This window comes from Boleophthalmus pectinirostris, unplaced genomic scaffold, assembly GCF_026225935.1.
Source record: "Boleophthalmus pectinirostris isolate CB_2022bp ecotype Guang Dong unplaced genomic scaffold, ASM2622593v1 HiC_scaffold_8, whole genome shotgun sequence".
Classification (NCBI taxonomy): Eukaryota; Metazoa; Chordata; class Actinopteri; order Gobiiformes; family Gobiidae; genus Boleophthalmus; species Boleophthalmus pectinirostris.
The window spans coordinates 10,933,767-10,961,221 of record NW_026571515.1 but is presented as its reverse complement, the minus strand read 5'-3'; the positions used below and the strand labels follow the sequence as shown (position 1 = coordinate 10,961,221).

Genomic DNA, 27,455 nt, shown 5'->3' with positions numbered 1-27,455 from the left:
GAGCGCGCTACACCCCGCCGCCGTGTGATTGGTGCGGAGCGGGTTACGTCGGGACGCAGAGGCTCCTTCGTACACGCCCACTGTGAGAATGTAAATAAGAGCCCAAACTGCAGCGATAAAACAGGCTTTACTCAGCAAATAAAACGACAAGAAACATGACCTAATTTTGAATCAGCTGGAATCACATGGACAGAACATTTTATTACTGTCATGTTATAATGTTGTTTCCTCGTTACAAACATACATAGAGTTAACGCTCTGCAATTAATCGAATTTTGATCGGGATTTGTGATTTGATTTGTGTGTCAAACGATCTCCAAACTCAAATAACCGAATTGAAACGATTTAGCTTAACAAGTTTATTTTGGGATTTTTTTTTTTTTTTAATAAATAAGTATATTTATTTTCTTAATATAGAAATTGTTGAACAGCAGGATATATTATTATTATTATTATTATTATTATTATTATTATTATTATCAACAGCAATAATAATAATAATAATAATAATAATAATAATAATAATAATAATAAGTATATTTATTTTCTTAATATAGAAATTGTAGAACAGCAGGATATATTATTATTATTATTATTATTATTATTATTATTATTAGCATCAATAGCAGCAATAATAATAATAATAATGATAATAATGCACCAGTTTTATATAGCGGGTTTCTATACCCTGTGATACTGACAGAAGCAAGGCTGCCAATCTGCACCATCAGCCCTTCTGACCACCACCATCACTCACTCTTACACACACACCACTTTCATACTACACAGTGGGGGTGAAGTGTCTTGCCTAAGGACACAACAACAGTTTTTGTGACTGGCGCCCCCCTGTGGCACCTGATTCTCCCAGTGGTCTCCCATCCAAGTACCAACCAGGCTCAGACTTGCTTAGCTTCTGAGATATGACAGGACAACCAGCATGGCCGCATATAGTTTATTTTGGATACATTGATGTTTTTCTATGCCTTATTTCATGTCTGCAGGTGGGTGGAGAGTCCTTGCCTCAAGTGGAGGAGTTCAAGTATCTCGGGGATTTGTTCACGAGTGAGGGGAGGATGGAGTGTGAGATTGACAGGCGGATTGGTGCAGCGGCGGCAGTGATGTGGTTGCTGTGAAGAGGGAGCTGAGTTGAAAGGCAAAGCTCTAGATTTATCGGGCAATCTATGTAATGATAATGATCAAAAGGACGAGATCGTGGATACAAGTGGCCAAAATGAGTTTCCTTCGCAGGGTGGCTGGGCGCTCCCTTAGAGACAGGGTGAGGAGCTCAGTCACACGGGATGAGCTCGGAGTAGAACCGCTGCTCCTCCACGCAGAGAGGAGCCAGTTGAGGTGGCTCGGGTATCTGTTAAGGATGCCTCCTGAGCGCCTCCCTCTGGAGGTGTTCTGGGCATGTCCCACCGGGAGAAGGCCCCAGGGAAGACCCAGGACATGCTGGAGGGTCTATGTCTCTCAGCTGACCTGGGAACGCCTTAGGGTCCCCCTGGAGGAGCTGGAGGACGTGTGCGTGGAAAGGGAAGTCTGGGAGGCCCTGCTTAGACTGCTGCCTCCGCGACCTGGCCCTGGATAAAGTGGAAGAAAATGGATGGATGGAATTATTTTATGTTCGAAGTATATTTTATTAATTTTTTGTTTTACACTGTACATCACAAAACTGCATATTTGTAGAGTATATTTATTTTCAATTTGAAAGTTTTGCGTAAATGATCAATAACATAGTGTTTTTTTGAGAGAGAAATGCTAAATAAATGCATTGTGTAACAAAAAAATAATCATTTGTGTAATCATGATTTCACTATTGACCAAAATAATCGTGATAATGATTTTTTTCCATAATCGAGCAGCCCTACCTGGAGTTGTGTTTTGTTTCATTCACACATGTCTGAGTAATCTAGTCTGTACATCTCCAAAGCTCAGAATGCTCCGTTCAATCTTACAATGTCATGTAGTGGTAGTTTTCAAGTTAGCCGCTCCTTTTAACTTTTGTTTTGTAGAAATTTGGAATTCTCAGGTCTGAAATCATCCAAATGATTCTAGTGAAGGTTTCTGGAGTTTAAAATCACAGTTGAGAACTTCCTGTATTACCACACGACATCACAACATGGAACAAAGTATTTTCCATTTGAGAGAAGAACTCAGCCTAAATATGCAAATTTTGTGTGTTAAACGTGTGTGTGAATGAAACAAAACACAACTCCAGGTTTGTTTGTGACAAGGAAACATTAAAACGTAAATCAGAAAATAGTGTAATATGGACCCTTTAATGACGCACTGTGTAACTTCCCTTAGGGAATTTTTCTTCTCCTCGTCTCCATGAGAGGGATGTTTCACAATATGGCATTAAAGCTTTATATTTTTAAATATTATTATTTATTATTATTTTTTGTATGTATGCATTTATTTATTAGTATTATTTATTTATTACTGTATTTATTTACACATCTTATTATTGTAAAAATCCCTTATGCATTCTTACAGTGAACGGGATCGCCTCTCCACAAATCTGACACGTCTGAAAATGAGATGACTGATAAATACTTTCAATGCAATACTGTGAAACTATCCAGGCAAAACTGTAACATCTCCATGGAGACAAGCAGGTGACAAAGCATTATCGATAAACGTTACACAGTGCAGCTTTAAAATGTTACAGTGCTAATTTATGGCTTGCTCTTATTACTGCTTTGCTATTATTACATATGTACATGTCTGTGTCCTTTCTGACCCACAGTGGCATGAGCTGTCCCTCCCCGCCGGATTACCTCACCGTGATTGGCTGTCTCTCTCCCAGGCGCCTCCTCTGATTGGCTGCTGATCCTTTGTTATGAAACCTGACGAGTGGATTTTCTCGCCCGTGATCCCTCGGAGAGTGCCACTAACCCGAATGGATCAGACCACCACACGCCAGCCCCAGTAAAGAGGCTAAATATACCCCATAGGACATGCAGGGTAATCTCCAACTGCACCGCTCGTGGTCATGACACTGATGCACTGAGCTGCTAATGAGCCAGGCGATGGGAAAGTGTGGCAGGGCGCTGAGGCGAGGCTAATGGAGCGGGAATGACTCTTATGGGTTTAAGTAGAGCTATTCGTCATTGTCAATTGGAAGTTTGTAAAAAAAATAAAAAAAAAATACAGGAAGTAGATTGAGGTTTTTGCAAATGATACAAGAACAGAATACAAAAACAAAACAGATGATACACTGCAGTACATCACAAAGTACAAAGTGACACATTGTTGGAGTTGTCCTAATAAGTGAAAAATTCCTCAGTCATCCAGGTAGAATCCATGGCAAAAATTTAGTTTGGTCGACGTTTTGCAGCTCATCCAAGCTGCTTCCTCAGTTCTGGTCAGACGCTGGTGGACAATTCCTTATATCTGTCTGCAGGGAGGAACTAACTAACTATCAACACAGACGAGAGAGCAGCAGTGGACCTCAGTCTGCTGTACATCTCCACTTAAAAAACACGTGCCACTCTTTTGAGGACAGTGAGGTACGGATCTTAGCCAAAGAAAAGAATTGGTTTGAGAGGGGAGTTAAAGAAGCCATTTTTGTTAAGAAAGAGAATCCTTCTCTAAACAGAAATGGAGGACTCAGACACTGTCTAACTCCTATTTACAGCTCCATCCTCAAACCTAGATCTGAACAAACAAGAGAACAATAGGTGTAGCCAGGTCAGGTCCAGAGATGTGAAAGCTCCCATTATGGCCTGAATGGTTCTACTAATAAGACCCCACACTCAGTACAGCTCAATAGGCCTAACTAACTAAAAAAAACTGTAAACAAGTAGGCGTGCTAGTTTCAGAGTAGTTGGTTAGCTCCTCCCTGCAGACAGAAATAAGGAAGTGTCCACCAGCATTCTGACCAGAACTGAAGAAGCAGGTTGGATGAGCTGCGAAACGTATTTGACCAAACAAAATTTTTGTCCAGTCGACAAACTGATCTCTCTCCTTTGCCTTGTCCCAATGAGGTTCATTTGGTCTTCCGATAGTTTATGTTATTAGGTTCTTTTTTCAGACCAAGAGTTTGTTTTCATACTGACAGTTTCGACTGCTCCCTGCGGTCTTCCTCAGAGTCACGTGATGTTGCTGTGACGTGTCCGCTCAGCTGATTTAAACAGGTTTTGGCGCTGTCTTCTGACCGGTGGAGGCAGGACGACAGCGCCATCTGCAGTCCGACTTCCTCAGGACAGTATCCCAGGTGTGTGAGAGTAAAAAAGCCCCCTCGTCCCAGTTTATAGTCCAACGGTCATGTTTCCTTATTTCGATTGCCTCTTTAATCCAGCGTCGATGTTTGTTTTCCTGTGTCCCAGTGATATTTGCTCTGTCCCAGTCCATAATGTGCTTCTCTCTTTTACAGTGCCCAGAAATGGACGATTTGTGTTGTTCATGTTCTACTTTGTGTTTTGTTGCTCGTGTTTCGCCTTCGCTGTTTCCTTCTCGCATTCTGTCCTATTTTCTTTTTTTCGTGTACTGAACGCCCTCCCTGTTTCCTCCGTGTGTGTTTTATTACAGGACATGCAGGGTATTTCATATATGACATTACATTTATATGAGGAGTTGTTTAGACCTGAGTTATAAAGGGAATCCCTCCATCTGTATCATCTATATATTCTTTGGAATGTTCAGAATGACATCTACTATTTTTATACAGAGGGATAACAGTCTAGTCACCACCAGGGATGCTCCGATCCTTCTTTTTCTGTTCCAGTACTTTGGCTTTAAGTATCTGTCAGTACCTGATATTAACCGATACCAGGGCAGAGACTGAAAATATTTATTTCCTTTAAACACAAGCATGGTAAAAAAAATTATCCAAATGTGTATTGTAAGAGCCCACATTACATTATTTTCTGATCTATGTATGAGGAGATTCACTGGTGACCAAATGTACATCTTCGTAAAGTTTTGGAGAAGTGTGTAACTCTGGATCCCACTCGAGGAATTATATGCAATGCCTGTTATAAATAATGCACAATGATCAGTCTCCGCAGACTCTTACTTAGAACGAGAGAACGTCTGACCAATGGGAGGAGAGGAAAGAGAAAAGACACCGTGAGTCCTGGTTAGTTTGTCACTTGGCAAGACACTTTATCCACATTGTCTATTCATATGTAGCTCTTTGTGAGAGGAAGGGCTTCTGATGTAAAAACCTGCCAAGTCACTGTTTTGTACTGCTCCTGGTTTAGAGCCAGCTTTTGTTCCATCAGTTTGTTTTGTTTTGTATCCTGCAAGTCTCTGTCCGTCTGTCCCAGGACAAGTGTGGCGTCAGGAGTATTTTACTCTGACATGTACTGTGTCCTTTTACTAGAAGTATACTATCTTGAACTGAACAAACTTTGAATATTCTTTGTACCAGTGACATAGCTGGATTCATCAGCTAGTTTCACTTTGTAGACCTGACCTTGCAATGTTAGAATTCGTTCACTCGACGGTAGGCGGGTAAATTTTTTATTTAACCAATCGCTGCTATTTGGTAGTGACGTCTGTAATGTGCCATTAACGGGGCTAACTGGTATATTAACTATATAATTATATATACTTTTCCCATAGGAAGAAGGACAATTAGGGCTGTCGCAGGAATTTCTCCTGCTGTGAGGTATAGCAGCTCAACAGTGCAGTATGCGCACCCTCTCCTCCACCCCACATCCCCCGGAGTCATAATATTTCCAGCGGCTCTGAAACCTCTCTCCGATGAAGCTCTTGTTGCGCAGATGCACTTGTACCTTGGTTGTTGTGTAGATATAGCGTGTGTAGCGTGGGAGAAGTAACATTTGGCTTTGGAACAAGTGCTGCTGCATCTCTCCAGCTCTCACTGTGGCAGCTCGGGTCAGAGTCCTGGACCGGCTCAGGTGCCCATGAACTTAAGAGAGTGAGCCCCTAGCACGAGCACATGGAGCAGATTTCCGCAAAGCGCGATCGGGCAATGGCCGCACTTATTTCCGTGCGGTGCGGAGCTCTGTGCTGGTCCTTTCGCCTGCGGTCACCAGATGGTCTACGCGGGCGCACCTTAGTCCTGGGTTAGTCCTGGGTTATCAGGGGCACGGGCGGTAAAGGGCGGGATGTTAACGGGTCCGTGTGGGTGCAGAACTCTGGGTTGGGTCACGTGGTCACGTGCGGTGATTGCGGTGACCCAACACGCACCGCGGTGGGCCTCTTAGTACCACAGTGATTCATTTTTGTGATTATTGCAACAGCCCTAAGGGCAATAACGCCTTTCCCCTTGATAAAATTCACCTGTTCTGTTTGTTCATGCAGCAAAGACGAGGCAAATAATGGTAGAACTATGTATTTATGTTAATTGTCAGATTTTTGTTGTCTTTAATGCCAGCTAGCTAATGCCAAGAAAATAAGCATTAGCAATAAATAAATAAACATTTTTGCAAGATGGAAATATTTCATTTTAAAGTCACAGTGTTTTTGTTTTGATCGAACAGGCTCTGTGGCTCTTTTCAGTGAGACTCTGCACCACCGTTTCTAATATAAACCCTCTGAGGTTTTTGTCGCACTAAAATCTATAAATCCTCAGATGGGGCAGTGGACAGAGAGCTGCAGGTGGATGTTACTGAAAACACTTCACAAATGAGGAGAAGACTTCACTGGAGCACACTTATGTTTTTAGAAACAGGTATTTTCTTTAGCAATATTATGCACTTCAGCATTTGTAATTATAACAAAGCATTTTTTTTTTCCTTTCATGAACAACAACTAAAAAATGTTTGAACCGCCGGTACTCGGACCCTTTTTATTCGCCCTTGTTCTGACCGTGTCCCATTCACAGTATATGCCCTTATCACCCAGCTCCCCCCTGCTCCTATATTAAACAGCAGTTACATAACAGTGAGTAATGCCACTGCTCTGTCTGATGTTCACTAGGCCTGGCACCGCACTACAGCGCTGGAGGACACGCAGCAATGCACCATGGGAAAAGTCAGCAGGCAGAATCAAAGGCACGGGCCCATGGATGAAGAGGGAGAGGAGTATTATCCAGTCAGTCCACTCATTCATGTTTCCATCCTCTGCTGGAATAAAGATTTGGTGAAATTGAGTTGGCATGTTAAGACTGTGATGTGTGGTGCCCTCTTGTGGTGTCAGAGGGTACTACTACTATGGAATAAATTTAAAGCAGCGTCTCAATTTTCGTTCCTGGCTTCCTTCTCCTTGATTCCTCTCTTCAAGCTTCAATTTTTCAGATGCGGTCTCCTAAAGAAAACCACGAAACGAAGGAGTAAACCTGAGGGAGGCTTCAGGAGCAGACGTCAAGATAAAATAATCAAACTTTATTGGTCTCAGTGAGGAGTTTAAATCCTCTCTCCTCGCTGTGTCTCCTATTTCCTGCAGAATCGAGAAGAGGAATCAAGGAGAAGGAAGCAAGGGAAGAGAAATGAGACGCAGCCCTGTTCTGCAAAGTCGACTTTTTAGAGCTTTTGACCATATTATAGTTTTTTCCCCTTCTCATTTGGCATCTCTGTATCTCTACACATGAAAATGCAGCAATATTAATTTATTTTGTAACATGAATTTGAAACAATCATCAGATATAACCGTGCGCATAACATATGAATAATTTAATAACTCCAGAAATTAGATTATGATCAGAGTTTTGGTGTGTATGTAAACAGAACCAGTGTGTTTATCTATAGAATAACCTTGTGCCTGAAGTTTAGACCTCTTCAGTCTTCTTAAATTCACATGATTCTTGTGTTAGTTCACCAGTTCTTAGTTCAGTCCTGTCTCAAATGTCCTGAGACAGAGCCTCCATCTAGAGACTCCTCCCAGCCTTCACATCAATCCATCGTCAATAAATGTCTTTATATTATTCCGATGTTGCCGTGTGGTCTTTGCGGTGACGTGTAGTCTAAAGAGAAACCTACATACACCACAAATTTACACTTAAGAATCGCAATTAGACTTGATTTCAAAATTACTCAGCCCTAAAGTGGAGCTGTTTTGCAATTGTGTTCCTTCTACCTGTGTTTATTTTGCGTCCCACCAAAAACATTTATCAGTATAGACCAAATTATATATAGATAATGTTTAGTTTGGTTATCAGTGTTGGTACAAGTAAGCAGAACACAGTTCAGGTGGATTCTTGTTTTATTGCCTTCAGTCCGGCACAGCCTTTCCTCAGTTCCTGCTCATAGTCTGTAAAAACAAAGGTGCACTTCCTGTTTAGTTTGTCAGTAGTCACATACAAAACATAAAACATACAGACATATAGATACAAAATGTTCAAGTCATTTCTGAATATACAAGTTGGAATGTTTTTGTAATGTTTTCACTTAAAATAAAGCGTTTTTAAGCACATTTAAGACTCAGAAGATTAAAAAAATGCAGCTTTCTGATGAGGGCTCTGTGTTTGTTTGTTCTTTGTTTGTTTCCATGTGTTAAAGCAGGAGTCTCCAACCTGTAGCTCAGGAGCCACCAGTAGCTCTCCACCCCCTTCCAAGTAGCTTTCTGAATTATACATATTGTGCTGAAGAAGTAAAGTTTGATTAATTAAATGCCTTTTACTATTGTACATGTATCATTTTGATGACCAACTTTGTGCACTAATACATGGACGATGGTTTATGTTTTATAGGCATCTAACTTATTACTTACTTAATTAGGGTGATCAGATTTTAAAAAAAAAAAAAAAAAAAAAAAACTGGGACACACTCAGTTTGTGGTGGTTGGTAATAACTAAATCGTGAATCTAGTGTGTAATTCAGAAAAAGTTAATGACTAATATAAGTCAGTTTAGTCACATTTTCTTTGTGTTTTGGTCATTTTTCAGCAGCTTTTCTGTATTTTACTTAAACAACTGAAAATGTATGCCTCTCTTTACTATTTAAAGGGATCAGATTGGTCAAAAATAGGGACACCTGGAACATTTCTTGTACAAAACTGGGACAAATCACTGGTTTTGTATAAATCTTCTGGGACAGGGGACACAGGGCTCCAAACTGGGACTGTCCCGGGTAAATAGGGACGTCTGGTCACTCTAATCTAACTGTACCTCATCTAAGCCTTGCTGATGCTCTTTTATATACTAAATTTCTTGTGACCATTAAAACTAGTAGCTCTCTGTCATTTTTATTTGTAAAGGAAGCTCACAGGAGGAAAAAGGTTGGAGACCCCTGTCTTAAAGGTCCTATATTACTCTAAATTGCTTCTTGTGAGCCTTAATCCATTTTATAATGTTGTCTCCTCCTCAAAAACATATATATAATTTCAGAATAATAATGAATTTGGTTTTATTGTCTTGTAAATTTGCGTACATGCTTTGTTATGTTTTGTTTTCACAGGTAATAATATTGCTGTATATTGGTGTGTTTGTCCTACTGACTGGTGAGGCGACCCCAGCCGGTGACGAAGCAGGGAGCTCCATTGGGCAGAACAGCGCCCGCTGGTGGCAGACAGGCAGGTTGGATGGTGTCAGAGAAGGTGACGGGTCTCTCCAGCTTCAGCAGAGCAATGTCATTTCTGTCAGAGAAATTTCAATGTGAAAAGACAATTACTGAAAGACATTTAATCTGCAAACAAGAATCCTTAAAGGGCCCATATTAGACTATTTTCTGATCTATGTTACAATGTTTCCTCATCATAAACACACCTGGAGTTGTGTTTTGTTTCATTCACACGTTTAACACACAAATGTTTAATATTTATGCTGACTTCTTTAAAAACACAGTGGAGCAGTCCTTATATTATCACATAACATTGCAGTGCTTCTTGTTTCACAGAAGACCTCAGCCTAAAGATGCACAGTTTGTGTGTTAAACATGTGAAAAAAACAAAACACAACATACAGAAAAGAAAAAAAAAAGACTTACACATGGTGGGAAATACATCTGTATATTACTGAAAATGTTTTGGAGATATGAAGGTGATATATTACACAAAATTGACACATCGGCTCTATTCCACCTTGTGATGTCATGAAGTGGAAGATTTCAGTGGTGGTAAGTGGTAGAAGCTCCTTTTACCTTTAGTTTAGTCGAGATTGGCAATTTCAGGGCTGAAATTATCTAAATGATTCCAGTGAAGATGTATAGAGTTTAAAAACACAGTGGAGCACTTCCTTTTGATGAGGAAACAACATTATAACATGGATCAGAAAAAAAAGCAAAATAATTGTCTTTTAATCTACAGACAGGAGTCATTAATGTTGACACCCAGAAAACATTTGTGATGTTGTTAACTTTGCTTGAACGATATGACTTCTGGGTAATAAACTCACAAATCTATTTTACTGAAATTATTTTAAAGATTTAAGATTAAAGATACAGATTTATATTTCTTTTTTCAGTCACTCCACATCTGCTGGTGGTAAGTTGCTATTGTAGCCACATCTGCCCTGGGGCAGACTGACAGAAGTGAGGCTGCCAATCCACACTCTCGGCCTCTCTGACCAACACTCTCACACACAACTTTCATGCTAGGCAAAGTGGGTGAAGTGTCTTGCCTAAGGACACAACAACAGTGTGCACTAAAGCCCCCACTGCCCCACTGTGGCTCCTGGTGTTCTCAGTGGTCTCCAGTGCAAGTTCTGACCTACTTATCGTGGACAGTATTGACACATTATAACAAGAAATTTGTTTAATTAACATTTTTTCAGAAATTTTGTGAGCACCTCATCACTCAAAAAACAAAATTCAACTTGAGCACGATAATGAGAACAAAACATTGGCCTCCAAAACTCCAAAAGTCAATTTTATATCATGTCTTTAAATCTTAAGCACATTTACAGGTGAGTTTAATCACGTTTCTGATTTCAGACAAATATGGACTCTCTTCTGTGCCTCATATTCCTGTGTTAGTGTCTGGTGTTGTGTTACCGGCTCAGATGGTCGTGGTACTTGGGGTGCTTGATGTCCTTGGCCACGCTCAGAGTGATGGAGCCGTCCTCTTCCTCCTCCAGACTGTGCTTCCCCAGCTGCACACGGTAACTGTACCCATCCCTGTCACACACAACACCACAAACACACATCAGTCATGTCGTTTACAAAAATATTGTCTTTAACTTTAGGGCTAATAATAATGCAAACAAAAGGATCAATCTGAAAACTTGAGTCTTGATCATAGACTGTAAATATAAATGGACAAATAGGAAGTGAATATGGGGGCGCTTCTGGCTCCATCGACTTTGGTTCCAGTTAACTTTACATTGAAAAATTGTCACCCCTCTCTCTGTAACTGCTGCTGTGAGTCTCATGATTTTGGTCTTAAAATGTTCATATTAACCCGCTCTGCATGATCCAGATGTTTTTATTTTGCTATTTTGTCCATAAATAATTTTTTATTCCTAATATGAAACTCTAACTGCTAGCCTCGTGAGCTTCATTTGACGCTTCATTTGAGCTGAATGCTATGGGTGACGTCACACTGCCTTAGCCCACTTCTTTATACAGTCTATGTTATCGAAACAATACCAACTCCAGGTCTGTTTGTGATGAGGAAGCAACATTATAACAGAAAATCGCCTAATATGAGCCATTTAACTTTAAATTTAACTGTCTGTCAGTGAACCTACTTACTTACAAACGTATTTATTGTTTACAGGACGGAAAATAACATCAACAAACCTTATATAAAGAAACCCCCTAACACCTTGATCTATAAGACTGAGCAGCGAGAGATAATCATGAAAGAGATTAATATTAGAAATTCTGCAGAAGTTAATAAAATCGCCAGGGAGAGATGGAAATCGCTCACGGACGAGGAACAAGCCCCGTACTATCAACAGGCAGGACTGGCCAAGAGGGAGCACCAGGCCATGTACCCAGACTGGTCTACGAAAGATAACTTTAGACAAAGGAAAATGAGAGGAAAAGCACCAGCTCCAGTAGGTCCTGTTCAGCCTCCGTTCCTCCACCCTGCTACAATGGCTCCACATGGTTACTAGTTACCAGAACCCACAAATACTTGGAAACGCCAACCAAGTCAATTTCCCTACAGGGACAATGACGTACCTTTGAATAAAATAAAATAAATCACTCAAAGATGAGAATGATTCAGAGTATAATTAGTCACATGAAGCATCTAAGTATCTTAGTGCAGTCAGTCAATTTACAAAACCCAATTATTCACACAAATGTTTTAACTGAGAAGAGTACACATTTTATATATATTTTTCCTATACTCCTACACTGAAGCTTGACTTCAGTGTTTACATCAGTTCTATGGTGTTTTGCAACAGTGTTACGACCCAGAAACATGAGTCTCAACATATTTATCAAAGGACACGGAGACCTTATTAAAGGTTAGAGTTCTTTTATTTTTTTCTTAGTGTAATGATGGTTTTAACCCCAAAAAAGAAACCCTACCCGTACCCAAACCAAAAAGTAACGAAGGAAAGGTGGACCTGATGAGTCGGCCAAAAAGAACAAAAGGGTGCGACACCGGACCAACCCTATACAGGACCGTAGGAACTGGTGCCAGCACCCGCAACTAAAGACAAAAAGAAACCCAACAACCTAAACCCAACAAAAAAACGCAAACAGGACAGCCGGTCCCACCAGGTCAAAACAAACACTACCCAAATGAAGGAGCAGGGGAGCCAGCAGGGCGGCTCCCAGCACAAGGCGTGAGTGCTCTGGTACCTGCAGCGGCGGCGGACGAGGAGGAGGAGAGAGCGAGAGAGAGAGGAGGAGCCGGGCTCTCACGTTTAAGGCCTCCTGCCAGAAATGAGTACAAAAAAGAACACAAAAACATAACTAACTTACAAAAACAAAACTAGGCAGAAATACTACAAAAAATATAAACAATAATAAGAAAACAAGGAAAAAACAAAAAGTGCCCAAACAGGAAGAAGCAGACGGTGGGAGAGTTGAATTGAAAAATACAGGACAGGAGGTTTAGGCACGTACATGACAAAACTACAAGTTTACTTTGGCAAAGGCCCTTCTTTGCCGCTTGCGGGTGGAACTGGCTCTAATGTTGACAGCAGCTGGGTTGGCTTATATTGTCCTTGAGTGTTCTGGAGCTCACAAGGTTTAATTTCCTCATGACCTTCAACGCAGCCTCTGTAACTCACCAGTCAAAACACATCATGTCATTAGTTTAAAATATTTCATTTTTTATGCATCATTTTCATTTTTCTCTCTCTTCTGCAAAGCTAAATAAAAGACCGTGACAATTCTGAGGCAGTAGTTACGTTTTATTGTTGCATTCACTTCGAAACAAACATGGCGTAGGAACAATACACAACAGATGAACAAAAACAAGCTCTCAGTTAATCCCCCAAACGCACTAATTACATACAACTTCTTTACAGAGCATTATTGTTGGATTGAAGATGGTTAGAAGAGTTGGCACAGTTATAATACGGACAGTGGAGAAATAATCTAAAAAAAACTCAAAATTATGCCATTAAGGTTTTGGGTTTTAAGTACCTTTAAGTTTTATTTTTGCGTTTTGAAACCAATTTAATGTCAAGAAAAGATGGATATATAATAATAATAATAATAAAAAAACATGCATGTGTACAGAATCTGAATAAATAATAATTTGTTCCATCAGATTTTAAATTTTAAACACTGCTGAATTTCTTGTTTTGAATTTTTTTAACTCTGAAAAAACATGTTGGAATTTTTTTTTTTTTCTGAATTTTAGTGTACTTTTTCATGATGTTTCAAATTCAGAATAAAAATTTCACCTTTTAAATATTCAGCACAGATATTTTCAAGCCTTCAAATTCAACAAACAAAATTCAAGACGGTAAAATTTGCAGAAAATATCCAAGATGCCAAGACAGAAGCAATCGATTGTGGGTGAGTAAAGAGGACAGAGGTTGTTTCCTATTGGCTGTTCTCATCTGTGGGCGGGGCTTGAGGTGTTAATGAGGCTAATTCTGACCAATCAGATCGCTTCACTGCACCATTTTCTGTTTGTTGCCAAGTCAGATAGGATCACTTTGGATCGATTGCTTCTGCCTTGGCAACTTGGATCTTTGCTGCGAATTTTATGCTCTGAACTTTGTCTGTTGAATTTGAGGCTTGAAAATATTTGTGCAGAATACTTAAAAAGGTGGTTGATTTTTTTTTATATTGAATTTTAAACATTGTGAAAACATACACTAAAAAAAAAATAAAAAATCAAACATGTTGTTTCAGTTTAAAATTTCAAAGCGAGAAATTCAGCGGTATTTAAAATTCAAAATCTGACGGAACAAATTATTTTCCAAACATCTGAGCCAAAACTAGTCATTAACCACAACCAAAGCCGACGTTGGTTAAAGCTACAAGCATGTCTCTTCATTTTGCATCGGCGTTCAAGTGTTCCCGTGACATTTTCCTAGTATGGATGCCATTTTGAGGACTTGTTGTCGATCTCTATGGCAACAAGTCATAATTTTTCCATTTTCCTGAAACCCATGGACAGGTTGCGCTCACGTAATAACACTCAACAGAACCAGCAGTTTAAGAAATACAAAATTTGCATTATTTTCCGCAGTTATCCTGGTTGTTAAAATAGTAAGTGTAGAAATCTTACACTTTTTGATCATTTTCAGTTGGTCAAATACTGCAAAGTTTGGGCCGCGTGTGAAATTTGAGTAATTCCTCATCGTGATATTATAACATGCAGACATTTTTAACAGAAAGAACGAATACTATCATAAAAAGCACAACAAAAACATGACAAAAATCTACACGTTTCCCTAAAAAAAATACATAAAAATAAACTAGTACAACATTATAAGCTCGACTTCAGTGTTTACATCAGTTATATGGCGTTTTGCAACAGGAAGAAGCAGAGAGTCAAATTGAAATATACAGGATTGTGCAGAAGTTCTAGTTTCACTTTTTTGTTGAATTATAGATTATTAAATTACGAGGTGCCTGATTTTAAAGTCTTAAAAATGTGAAAAACAGAAGCGGTTCTTTTTTTTTTTAAAGCTTGCAGTGGTCCAAAGTTACTCCTCTTTCATATTCAGAGCATCCGAATAATTCACAGTGATAGGTTTATTAAGGGCTTTTCACAACTTTCCAAGGCCAGAACTAACAACTAGCATGCTAACCACACCGTTCCTGGTTCTCAGATGATAAAACACTTCATAATTAGACGCAGATGGCAGCAGAGGTCCCATTTAGACCCTAAGAGCTGCTTTTATAATGTATTTATGCAAGATAAATGTCACTTTATCACATTAAAACACTCGCAACTTTTCCGTTAAGGGTCCGTCACCTTCTCGTTTCCATGGATACGTCATTGCTTTGCTTTGAATGTTCCACAGTATGGCATTAATCAGCTCTACCTTACCATTTATTCAATTACAGGTGGGTTTATAGTGTAAAAAATGCCTAGAAAAACTTAAACAAAGCATTCTGACTGTGAGTGGCGTCGCCTCTCCACAGATCTGACCTGTAACTTGGTCTGGGTTTGGTCTCTATGCAGATAGAAAGGTTTAATGCCATACTGTGAAACATTCCAGACAAAGCACTAACATCTACACAGAGAAAAGAGCTCGACGGACAATCAGAAAAGTTACTTTAGGTTCTCAATTTAGCTTGAATTTTCGTTAAATTATAATTTTACATATTTTTGGTGACATTTTAAACGAGTGTGGTCATGATAGGTAAAATATTACCTCAATTTCACTACTAAAGAGAGAAAAATTACTTTGAATACTGTTGCTGATACCACACAATGAAACATCTACGTTTACTTTTGTTTTTTTTTTACACAATTTAATGTAATTTTCAACACTCAAACTACTTTTAATATAGATCAAGATCATTCTAAAACTCAAATTTTGTTTTATCAAGACTGAAAAGACACATTAATAACTGTTCTATTTGCGATACTAGTTTTAGTATCGATTAGTATTTGGGTATCCATTTTTGGACAGCTCTAGTTCAAACTTCGTGTCCCACTTCATCTTCATTGCTCTTTCCTTACATATGCGGCTGGTCGTGTCTGAAATTTTTACGCGACCTCATTTCGATTGACATTTTTGGTTCTAAATACCAAAACCTCTGCACAGTTCTGTAGCGTAAAGTCCTCCTCTTCGATCCCATTGCACCGTATTAACCTGAATAGCTTGCAAGCCTACACGTAGACTTTAAAAAAATCAGCAAAGTACTGTTCCTTTCTGCGTTTATAGATGCACCAGTCTCAGTGCTGGTAATGCTTTCAGTCAATATATAGGGTCTGAAACATCCCCCACAGCTACATAGCGTCCATCTTGGTCAGGACCAGCTACGCGGACAGTCCTGCCTCCTCCTGTTTTGCTCTGGTTGTGGTGGTGGTGCGTAGCTGTAGTTCCACTGAGTGTCCACTAGGGGGGAATCACGCCGTGCAGCACCGGTTCTGGAAAAGGTGATCCACCACAGACGAGTCGGCCAGAGTAGAGATGTCTCCCAGCTCACGCTCTCCACACGCGATTTTCCTCAACACGCGCCGCATGATTTTACCTAAAACACAAGGAGAATACATTGAGATATGACATTTTTGTATAGTTATATAAGGACAATTATACAGAACATATTAAGTGCTGATTTATTCTTAATTACAGAAACATTTTACATAATGTCCCACTTATTTAGGTTATAGTTTGGTGTTTTGCTTCTCTCTGGTTATACAATCAAAGCAGAATGAGCCTCACACTCATTTGTGTTGCCAATTTCACGCAGAAATCCAGTTGGTTTAAGCCTAAAATGCCTCTCTCTGATCTGAATGGTCACTACTTAAACCCCAGGACCTGCAGCCAATCATCAGTCAGTAGTGCTAGTGCAGCCTCTGCAGCTCAGTGAGGGACTACAGGAGGCTCTGAGCTTTCCAATGAGCCATGGCCTTTCCATATACTGAGAATGAGAAAAAAAAACGGTGTCCTCTATTTGCAGGTTAAGGCCCAAGGTACTGTTTTCCAAAATCGTAAGAGCACAGACATGGACACAAGAAAGTTGTGCAACCAAGTTACAAGTCGCTTCTATGGAGAGGTGACCCACTCATAGTAAAGAGCACTGAGCAGGTGTTCAGTGCACCTTTAAGTTAATTCGACCTTTACATCCATGTTAACAAAGGTTTCACTGGTTGCCTTACATGTTCCATTCAAACTTCTCCATGTGGGAACCAAATGATTAATTTTAATGGAGAAGAGCTGCTCTGTAACCCACTGTTCAACTACTACAAAATGTAACGCTGTACATACCAGATCTCGTCTTGGGGAGCCCCGGTGCATTCTGGATGTAGTCTGGTGTAGCTATGGCACCGATCTTTTCCCTCACTGTGAAAAGAAACATGTATTTATCGCATGCATTTTAATCTTCAGACAATCATCCCAGCCCCCCCAAGCCACCCCGCCAGGTCCTGTACCTATGTTCCTGAGCTCGGTCTCCAGCCCACGGCCGTAGCTCACCCCCTCGGTCAGGGTGACAAAGCAGTACAGACTCTCCCCTTTGACTGGGTGAGGACATCCCACCACCGCCGCCTCTGCCACATTCTCATGCTCCACCAGGGCCGACTCCACCTCCGCCGTGCTCAGTAAGTGCCCTGAGAGGTGATGACAGGAGGTTTAGGCTTCAGTAAATAACAACAAATATCATGTTTGTCGCCAGTCGCATGTCCGTGTTGCCTAAATGAAGGACTTTGATTGTAATTCAAAGCGACTCAGATCTCCTCCTATTACTTTTTAATAACTGTAAATATGTTAATGTCAAAATGTGAACAACAGCCATTTGGATGATCATTATTGACCAATCACAAAGGTTAAAGTATCAGTCTAGTAGATCTGAATCATTGCCAATACAAATGTTGTATTGAAAAAGGGAGAACTTTTTTATTCCATAAACATTACCTACAGTATCCATGTCCCCAAATAAGAGATATACTATACCAGATATCATAACAATTGTGGTCTATTCTGGCCAAGATGTATATTATTTTTTATAATGTGACGTTTTGGTTTTCAGGGTTAGGTTTCATGTTCATCCAATCAGAACGCAGAATGAATCTCACGTGAGTCTTTCATTTTGCCGGTTTCAATGTTGAAATCCAGTTGGTTTAAACTTTAGAGGACTTGCTCTGATTGGAGTACTTACTACTTGACAACCCAAGTTCAACTGTGATTGCAGTACTTATTTAAACTAGAAGCAGTAATTCAATATTCTCTAAAATGTTGACGCTTCTGGACTTTTCTGAAAATCTGCTGTGCAAACTGAAGCTTGAAATTCTTCCATTTTCCATTTAACAATGTTCACATTTTACTGTATGCCATTATTAGTGAAATATCCATTAGCACATTCAAAAAGAAAACAGACCAATATTGTTTTATAGATGCACTGAAATAAAAACAAAAAGAACAATGCCCTTGCTACCAAACAAAACATTTTATACCCAGAAGTATGCTGTCAAAGTCATATTCCCCTCACTTTATAAACAATACATTGTCTAATACATATTACAATTTAACCATAACTTTTGGCTATTTTTTTAATTATTTTTTTTTTTATAGTAGTTTTAAAAAATTTTTTTTTACATAATCGGTCCTTACCAGATACATTCAGCATGTCATCTATCCTCCCTGTGATCCAATAGTAACCGTCTTTATCTCTTCTGCAGCCTGGACAACAAAGATTTTATAGATTTTCAGTAATTTTTTTTTATAGAATACACTTTTTATCCAATATTAAACAGCAGTTATCTTTCCCATACCATCTCCTGTGACGTAGTATCCAGGAAACTTCTTAAAATACGTGGTTTCAAATCTCTGCTGGTTCCCATACACTGTTCTCATGATACCGGGCCACGGCTGCTTAAAAACCAGGTATCCATCACTTGGTCCCTCCAGCTCCTCTCCAGACTCGTTCAAAATGGCGGGCACAACACCAAAGAATGGAAATGTCTTAGGGAGAAATAATAAAAATGTATTTAATATGAGTAAATGATGAATGAAATTATGTTTTTTTCATAATAATTTTTACTCACTGCTGATCCAGGCTTCGTTGGTGTAGCTGCAGGAAGTGGTGTCAGAACATGTCCCCCCTGGAAAAAGTAAACTCCAATTAAGGCTAAAATACAGTAGTAATGGCATATTATAACTAATTTCAATGATAAATGCACTCATAATTTAATGGAAAGAATTTTAACATGTTCCAATAGTCTTAGGACTCTGGTGGAGAAGGTGCAATGTGCATGTCAGTTCCACTAGAGGGCAGAAAAGGTTTATATGTTTGAAAACAGTCAGGCTGCATAGTTTTGGAAAGAAAAAAGTAAAATTTTTCTGACAAGTATTGCGATTAGACTTGCCATATGTGTAAAAAATAGGATTCTGTTCAGAGTGTACATTGTGAATAACTACAGGAGCATTAAAATCTGAGATAAGACTGAAATATGAACCTATAAACTAATACGTGAATCCGGTGTATTTCAGAACATATTTGTACAGATCTAAACTACAGGTACAACAAGATTCTATAAAGAGCAATTTAAGACAGGTATTTTGACAAATTTTAACTAAATAATTGTGATTTAATAATTGCGTCAACTCAAAACGCAAATTCGATTTGACTGTGATATTGTGAAGCCAGTGGTCTCTTAGTGCATTGTTTCCCAAACACTGGGTCGCAAAGACATTTTTTTTGGGTTGCCTTATTCACGATCTGCATGTAGATCTGCAATATACAGTTTGGATCTGCTGCTGCGCTCTCCTCCTGCACCCGGACTGGAACACGCTACAAAAAACCCAGACAGGCCCACCTATCTCATTAGAAATGTTGAAATATTAAGACATGTTTTGTATAATTTCTAATCTTTTAGTAGTTATTTTATTGACTATTTCATTCCAATTTTGCTGGTTCAATTGAATGTTGAAAAGAAAAAGAAACTGGCTACATTTAATGTCCAAATAGGCGACTTATGGATCCTTTTATTGCTGATTTAAATACTGTTTTTCATTGTTTAAAACTTGAGTAATACTAATTGTTCAGAGACACGATCACTCAGTCAGCAATAAAATATCCACATTAATGTTCAATAATGGTCAAATCCACTTTTATTTTGTGATTTACGAATAATGTCTATTGACTTGGGTCACAAAGGTTTATGACTTTTAAAATATGGGTCCCTAGAAAAAAAGTTTGGGAAACACTGCGTTAGTGTACTATATACTCTATGTTTTTGACAGTATTTTACATGAATATGAAGATCATCCATGTCCGCATCCTCACTTTGGTTTCGTAGCTTCTGCCTCTAGCATCTCTCAGCTTGAAGAAGAAACTCAAAAGGCCTCTCTAGTATAAGTATTGATGTTTTTGAAAGAATAAGAGCACATGTTACAGCTAGAACTTGTAAAGAATGTTTCAGATAATATAAAAGTTTGTGGAAGCAGGACATTCATTCTCTCTGGGTAAATCTCCAAGTTTCTTACAGTTTCCGTTTGCCAGAAAGTGTCGACGATGGGGCACCTCTTGTCCCCGACGACGCTGTGGTACCACTGCCAGGCCTCCGGGTTAATGGGTTCTCCCACTGTCCCCAGCACCTTCAGGGAGTCACGCTTGTATCTGCAGCAAAAGGACAGATGTCAAACTACAACACCTCCTAATTAACAAATAAACTGATTCAATAACTTGGAATAAATCAAATTCTACTCTAATACAGCAAAGCCGTTCATTCAAATAGACTAAAACGTTTTCCTGGGATCCAGAATACACACTTCGTCTGTCCCCATCAGAACAAGCAGCCCCTTTGTTTCACATGCTTCACTGAAAAGTACAAATCTGGTTGTACTTTATTAATCCCAAAGGACAATTCAGTTCGCAGATCTCTGGTCGTGCATAAACCATAAAGCAGACATTCAAACCTCAGTCCATCAGGAGACACTTTAGCAAATTTAGTTTCCATTTAGAAGTTTAATCTGTATAAAAAACTACAGAGTGTTATCATATCATACATCACCAGGCAACTGAAATGTAGAAATCTCCAGTCTGCTGCTGCTGAGCCATTTGAATCAATCGTCTAATTTATTATTTATCTATTTTATGGTATTAATGGTATTATTTAGTCATTTAGTTAATTTTCGTTTTCTACATTTGGAGGGGGAAGAAAAAGGGCATATATACTGTGACTTATGTGGACAGAAATAAAGCACTGAATAAATTGCAAATTAAAATAAATAAATAAAAATAAAATAAAATGTCTAATTTATTTACCAGAATCTTTGCCAACCTATACACAGAATCCTTTTTATTTATTTTTATTTTATTAGAAAAAAACAAAACAAAAATCAAAATAAGATATATAAACAAACTAATACAGACTTTAATCAGTGCCATTTAACACAAAAATAGTCAAATTTCTTTCACCAGTCTGAACTCTGCTTAAAAACACACTCTTTTACAGCTAGAGGATTGACTATAGACCTCTTCATTAAAAACACCCAAGCAGATCACTGACCATTAGAAATTACTGAAATAATTCCACAAGTATTTTGTTAATGAATCAGAATAATAAAGCGAGTGGTGTGCAACTAACGACTTGGCACTGAACATCACCAAGACTAAGGAACTCATCCTGGACTTTCGGCGGAACAGAGCCACACCCTGCCCCCCTGTACATCAACGGACAAAGTGTGGAGAGAGTGGAGACCTTCAAATTCCTCGGGGTTCACATCTCTGCGGATCTCTCCTGGTCAGTCAACACCTCGGCACTGGTCAAAAAGGCCCAGCAGCGGCTACACTTCCTGAGGGTGCTAAGGAAGCAGCAACTAAACACAAGCTGCTGGTGACCTTCTATCGTTCCACCACTGAGAGCCTGCTGACCTCTGCTGTGACAGTGTGGCACTCTCGCTGCACAGAGGCTGACAGGAAGCATCTGCAGAGGGTCACCAACACTGCACAAGACATTATTGGCTGCCCTCTGCCTTCCTTAAGAGCATTACAAATCTCCCGCTATCTCAGCAGAACGAGAAAAGTCATTAAAGTCAATACACACACTGGATTCCACCTGTTCAACCTGCCTTCCTGCCTGAAGGTCAAGTCCAGCTAGGACCAATAGACTCAGGGACAGTTTCTTCCACTAAACTGTCACCACACTGAATGACAACTGTTAATTGTTTTATTTATTTTGTTTAATTCTTGCACTTTGACGAAGCAGCTCTGAATTTCATTATACTGTATAAAGGCTCTCTATTCTATTTCTTTTCAAATAGCCAGCCAAATACCAGGACTCACTTCTGCACGGGCTCGTTGCCGTACTTCATGAGCAGTCTGATGGCCGTGGGAGCCGTGTAGAACTTGGTCACGCGATACTTGTCCACGATCTCCCACATGCGCCCCACGTCCGGGTAAGTGGGCAGCCCCTCGAACTGGAAAACAGGCAAGAAAGCAATTCAGAACTCCTCATCACAGTTGAAAAACCCAAATTACAATTCAAAAATCGAAATTAAAACAAAAAAATCTAAATCACAACTCAAAAATCTAAATCACAATTCAAATATCTAAATTATAGCTAAAAAAAATCTAAATCACAACTAAAAAATCATTATAATTCAAAAATTTAAATCACAATTCAAAATTCAAAATGACAATTCAAAAATCAAAATCACTATTCAAAAAATTAAATCACAAATCCTGTCATAACTACAACACAATAATCTGTAATGTTATATTAGCTACACCTTAATTAGCCTTAATAAAACATGAACAAAACCTAAATTCATAATGAACAAATAGTTTATCAAGAATAATTAATACCCTAAATCCTAACCCCTTAATCAAGAAGTTACTAAGCCTGAATAATTTGTAATTCATAATGAACAAATAGTTTATTAAAAGCATTGTACCTGATTTTTACTGTCTTCAAAACGTGAAAAATGTACCTAGCTCATTTTAAACAGTTTGCAGTGATCTAAAGTTATTCCTAACTTACCTTAAACATTGAGATCATCCTAAGTATTCACCACAATGAGTTTATAAGCACTTTTCACAACCCAAAAATGATCTCACATTTCTTTGTATTGAAAAAAAATCACCCCTCTCTCTGTAACTGTTACTTTCTTTTTGGTCTTAAAATGTTCGTATTAACCTATTTTGTTCTTAAATAAATTCCTATTCGTAATATAGAACTCTGCTCTAAACTCTGTAACTGCTGGCCTCGATGAGCTTCTTTTGCCTGGAGCAGAACAGGGGTGACGTCCCTTAAAGGGCCCATCTCATGCAAAATCAACTTTTCAGAGCTTTCTACCTTCTAAGAGTGATGTGTGGACCTTGTATATGTTGCTGAAGTGGTTTTTAGATTGATTCTGTGTGTTTTTTTTAAACAAATTGCAGCGTATTTCTGCCATCCTCCCTCCCACGTGACAAGGAACTAAAGCTGCTACAACGATGACGCGGCAGCTACACCTATGACGCATTTGACGTAGCAGAAAGCTCGTCGCGTTAGTTTGACAAACGATGCATAGTCCTACAGTATTACATTGATACCAACACCATACTTAAGGCATCATTTTATTCTAGTGAGTTGTCTTCAATGCTTCTGCACGATAACAAAATGGCGATTACACCTTACACCTCAGTCATTACGACCACTGATGTTTAGTGGTAGCATGTACAGATTATGACGACCTAATTTGATCTAACATTATTATAGGATTCAAGTTTGCCCAATTATGCCTTCTGCCTTCCCCTCCCTCCCTGAGATGGGTGGAGGAAGGGCGGATCACTCAGAGCCTACGTCACGTTTGGAGGGCGGAGCCTGTGCTTTCTCAGGACAGGCGGGGGGATGAGCAATAGCCGGCCTTTCATAGTTCCTGGTCTGTGACACACTCCAAGAAATCAATAAGATTTCATAACTATTGTATAATGGATGTTCCAAAACCCAAATAGTGCTTGTATATGTGCAGAAGATACAATGTGAAAAGAGTTTTTTTGGATGAGATGGGCCCTTTAAGTCCCTAAAACCACTTGGACAAAGCACTTGACATTGATCTTGTGATTTCATAGTTCATCTCCTCAGGATTAGCTCATGTCTGTATCCGTGACACTTCGACAGTGAAACACGGCAGAGGTCACAGTGACTCACGGCTAAGAGATCCTAGCGGGCAATTTATTCAAGACAAAATATCCATCTTTATTTCTTCAGATTAAAAGCGTTTGTGACCTTTTGCCAAGTTCAGACGACATATTTACTACCAATTTATTTCCAAGTCTTGGCAACGTCAGCAGACCGCCAGAGTCAAAATTTAAGGAGACTGAAAATTTTGGTGCAGCACATAAGCCTGTCACAATAATTATTATATCAACTTATCATTCAATATATGAAACAATATATTTACTTGGTAAAAGTGGGGAAAATTGCGGGTATTTTTTCCATTGTGATACATAAGATTTGAGCTGTAGAACTGACCAGTGAAGTAACTTTTGTGGCAAATTATTGGTTAATTTTGCTATGGGCAGAAGAAGGCCTGACCTGCAACTAATGGTTTACGGAGATGATCCTGCATTATTGTCATTGTGTCAGTGCCATAAAGTGGTTTCAGGATTACGTACATATACATTGTGCAAGCGCTCGTTCTCATGACAGGCCTAGCAACATGTAGGTTATATCTTTGATTGAAATGTTTCACAGTATGGATTAAACGTTAGCCTGATTCATCAGCCAGTTTCATGTCGTGGAAACCGTCTGACAGCATTAGGATTCGTTCGCTTGACGGTGGGTGCGCATTCTTTTTATTTAACCAATTGCTGGTATTTGGTCGTGACGTATGTATATTAAGCTTTTCCCAAATCCCATAGGAAGAAGAACAATAACATCTTTCCCCTTGATAAAATTCACCAAACATTCTCTTTGTTTCAGCTTTAAATCCTCGATCTTTGGAATCGTTGTCAACACAGAATGTCTGTCTTCGTCTATATCCAACTCGACCACTTTGTTTACTGTTGTGCTGTACCACAAAAAGGGACCCAGTCATGGCTTTACAGCTCCTGACCTAGTCGATGGAGAGAAATAAAACTGAGCAAAGTCACTAGGTGGAGCCAGCCTGACTAATTAAATGTTCCCATTTCTATGAAAACGCAGCACTTGTTCAAAGTTCTAACACTGAGAGATTAGTGCTTTGGTCAAAAATATGTCCAAAACATTTACCGTATTTTCCGCACTATAGGGCGCGCTGGATTATAAATTGTTAGGGTATTAACAATAACTCATAACTGTTCAAACATTTGGGCAATTATGGCGTCCAGTACGCTCGCATCCCTCTCGTCATTATCCGAGTCAGTGACAGTTCAGCGATGATTCGGGTCTTGGTGAAAGCTCGGACCACAGTTGATACTGATCCTTAGCCCGGGCGTCCACGATCCGTTGGCAGATCGTGGCGTAAGTCGCTCGGCGCTGTCTCCCTGTCTTGGTGAATGTGTGTTCTCCTTCTCTCATCCACTGCTCCCACGCAGCTCGCACTTTCACTTTATAATAGCCTTGAGTTTAAAGTCGGCGTTGTAAGAGTGTCTCCTGACAAGTGCATTTTGATATTAAAAGGAATCTCAGTATGTATTACTCCACGATGCTCCTGACTACAGGAGCCGTAATGCTGCAAGTGGTGCGGCTTTGTAGTTTACTAAAGTCGTACTAAGACACCCCAATAAATTCATATATAAGGCGCTCAGAAAAAAAACCCCAATAATTTCCATTGTTAGTAAAATGCCATAACCCTGACCTCTGGCCCGTGCTCTGGTGTGTGTGGTGCAGTACTGACCAGGACGCTGGTGGCTCCGTTGGCGAGGGGTCCGTATGTGATGTAGGAGTGCCCGGTGATCCAGCCGATGTCCGCCGTGCACCAGAACACGTCCTCGGGCTGATAGTCAAACACCAGCCTGAAGGTGGCAGCAGTGTACAGCATGTAGCCGCTAACCGTGTGGAGGACGCCCTGCACAGAGAGGAGAGGAAATACGGAAGTCAATTTGATGGTAGATTCAATTTATCTAGACATAATTCTTAATAACTTCATGGTTTACTGCATCCATAAATTCACTCTTTGGTCTTTTAGGCCTCCTGTTTCCTGGCAGCTTTAACCTCAGCACCTTCTGCTCATTTATTTATTCACCTTTATTTAAACTGTAAAGTCCCACTTACATTGGCAATTAAATTTCTGTGAGAGTGCAGAGTCCAAAGTGGAGCACCAGGAGAACATGAAAACTCCAAACTGACTGCCAGCACTGCCTCTGTCCAAAAGGGATTTACCACTGATATTCAAGTCTCATCCACAAATTTCATGAGTAAGACAGGAGGAGTTTTGAGGGGAGTACTCATCCCAAATATTTTCTATCCTTATGCCAATCAATCCAAGTTAAATTTTAAGTCTCTGCACTTTGATAAATACCCAGTCAGTTTTGTTGCTTGTGTAATTTATCTTACCACACACAAGTTTAAACCATTACACAAGTTTTTTGAGTAAATTCAGTTTTCCCAACATGAGCTGTATTGTAAGAGCAGAACTTTCACAAACGTCAGACCTACGCACGCTGTCATTTAATTACAACATGTTCTCTATTGCCAACTTTCCTGCGGTATCACACTTTAGGACGACAGCTGGTTGAGCAGGGATGATCCACCCTGCTTCATTTCCTCATCTGATAAAACAGTGATAAAATTGTGCTAACGGCCAAACAACTCTTGCATGCGAATACTACAGTAGTGATGCACCAAAGAGTTTGTGTCTGCTAGGGACTAATTAGATTAAATACTCACTTCCTCCTTTTGTGGTTTCAAAATCACATACAACCGGTTTAAGTACCAGTGGTGTATTTCCAAGATGTGATGAAGTGTACGTCTGCTTGTTTTACAAATTTATAAAGGTCCAATATTACACAAAACTTCTGCGAGCTGCAAGTCATGTTATAATGTTGTTACCTCACCAGAAAAAATGTGGAGTTGTGTTTTGTTTCATTCACACGTGTTTGAATAATCCTTTTTTATTAGTCTGGCCACATTTCCAAAGCTCAAAATATCCTTTCCCTTTGTCATGTAGTGTTAATTTTCAAATTTACATCTTAGTTTAGTAGAAATGGGCAATTCCAGGGCTGAAAATATCCAAATCATTCTAATGAAGGTGTATGGAGCCCTTCCTGTATTACCACATGTGTGTTTTCTTTTTGAGAGAAGAACTCTTAGAACCTAAATAGGGTTTGCATTGTGCGTTAAACATGTGTGAATGAAACAAAACACAACTCCAGGTCTGTTTATGATGAGGAAACAACATTACATAGATCAGAAAATAGTGTAATATGGGCCCTTTAAAATCCAAGCACAATGGAAAATGTAACAGGGTATCCTCAGGTTTGACTATCCCAAATTTAAGACCTTTTTAAGACCACTTCAATGAAAATTAAGACCAACATCGCACCCATTATGCAGGCGAAAACACCAGATCTAATTCTAATAATGACCATTACTCACTGCTTTAAATAAAAAAAAAAAACATACTTTTATAATAAAATCTCTTTCAGAACTCATTTATAGTA

General features: G+C 39.3%; 1 protein-coding gene across 2 annotated transcripts in view; it reads right to left on the bottom strand.

Annotated features, from left to right (window-relative positions):
- Positions 1 to 13,141: 13,141 nt before the first annotated feature.
- Positions 13,142 to 27,455, bottom strand: part of acss2 (acyl-CoA synthetase short chain family member 2) — a 51,633-nt gene continuing 37,319 nt past the window's right edge. For both annotated transcript variants that reach the window (XM_020933460.2, XM_020933461.2), the window contains 9 exons: positions 25,691 to 25,861; positions 22,173 to 22,306; positions 20,372 to 20,504; positions 18,931 to 18,987; positions 18,658 to 18,847; positions 18,497 to 18,565; positions 17,320 to 17,496; positions 17,156 to 17,230; positions 13,142 to 16,418 (listed from right to left, as the gene is read on the bottom strand). In XM_020933460.2, the coding sequence (XP_020789119.2) occupies positions 16,294 to 16,418; positions 17,156 to 17,230; positions 17,320 to 17,496; positions 18,497 to 18,565; positions 18,658 to 18,847; positions 18,931 to 18,987; positions 20,372 to 20,504; positions 22,173 to 22,306; positions 25,691 to 25,861 (1,131 nt within the window). In that variant the 3' untranslated portion in view covers positions 13,142 to 16,293. The remainder of the gene's footprint in view (positions 16,419 to 17,155; positions 17,231 to 17,319; positions 17,497 to 18,496; positions 18,566 to 18,657; positions 18,848 to 18,930; positions 18,988 to 20,371; positions 20,505 to 22,172; positions 22,307 to 25,690; positions 25,862 to 27,455) is intronic.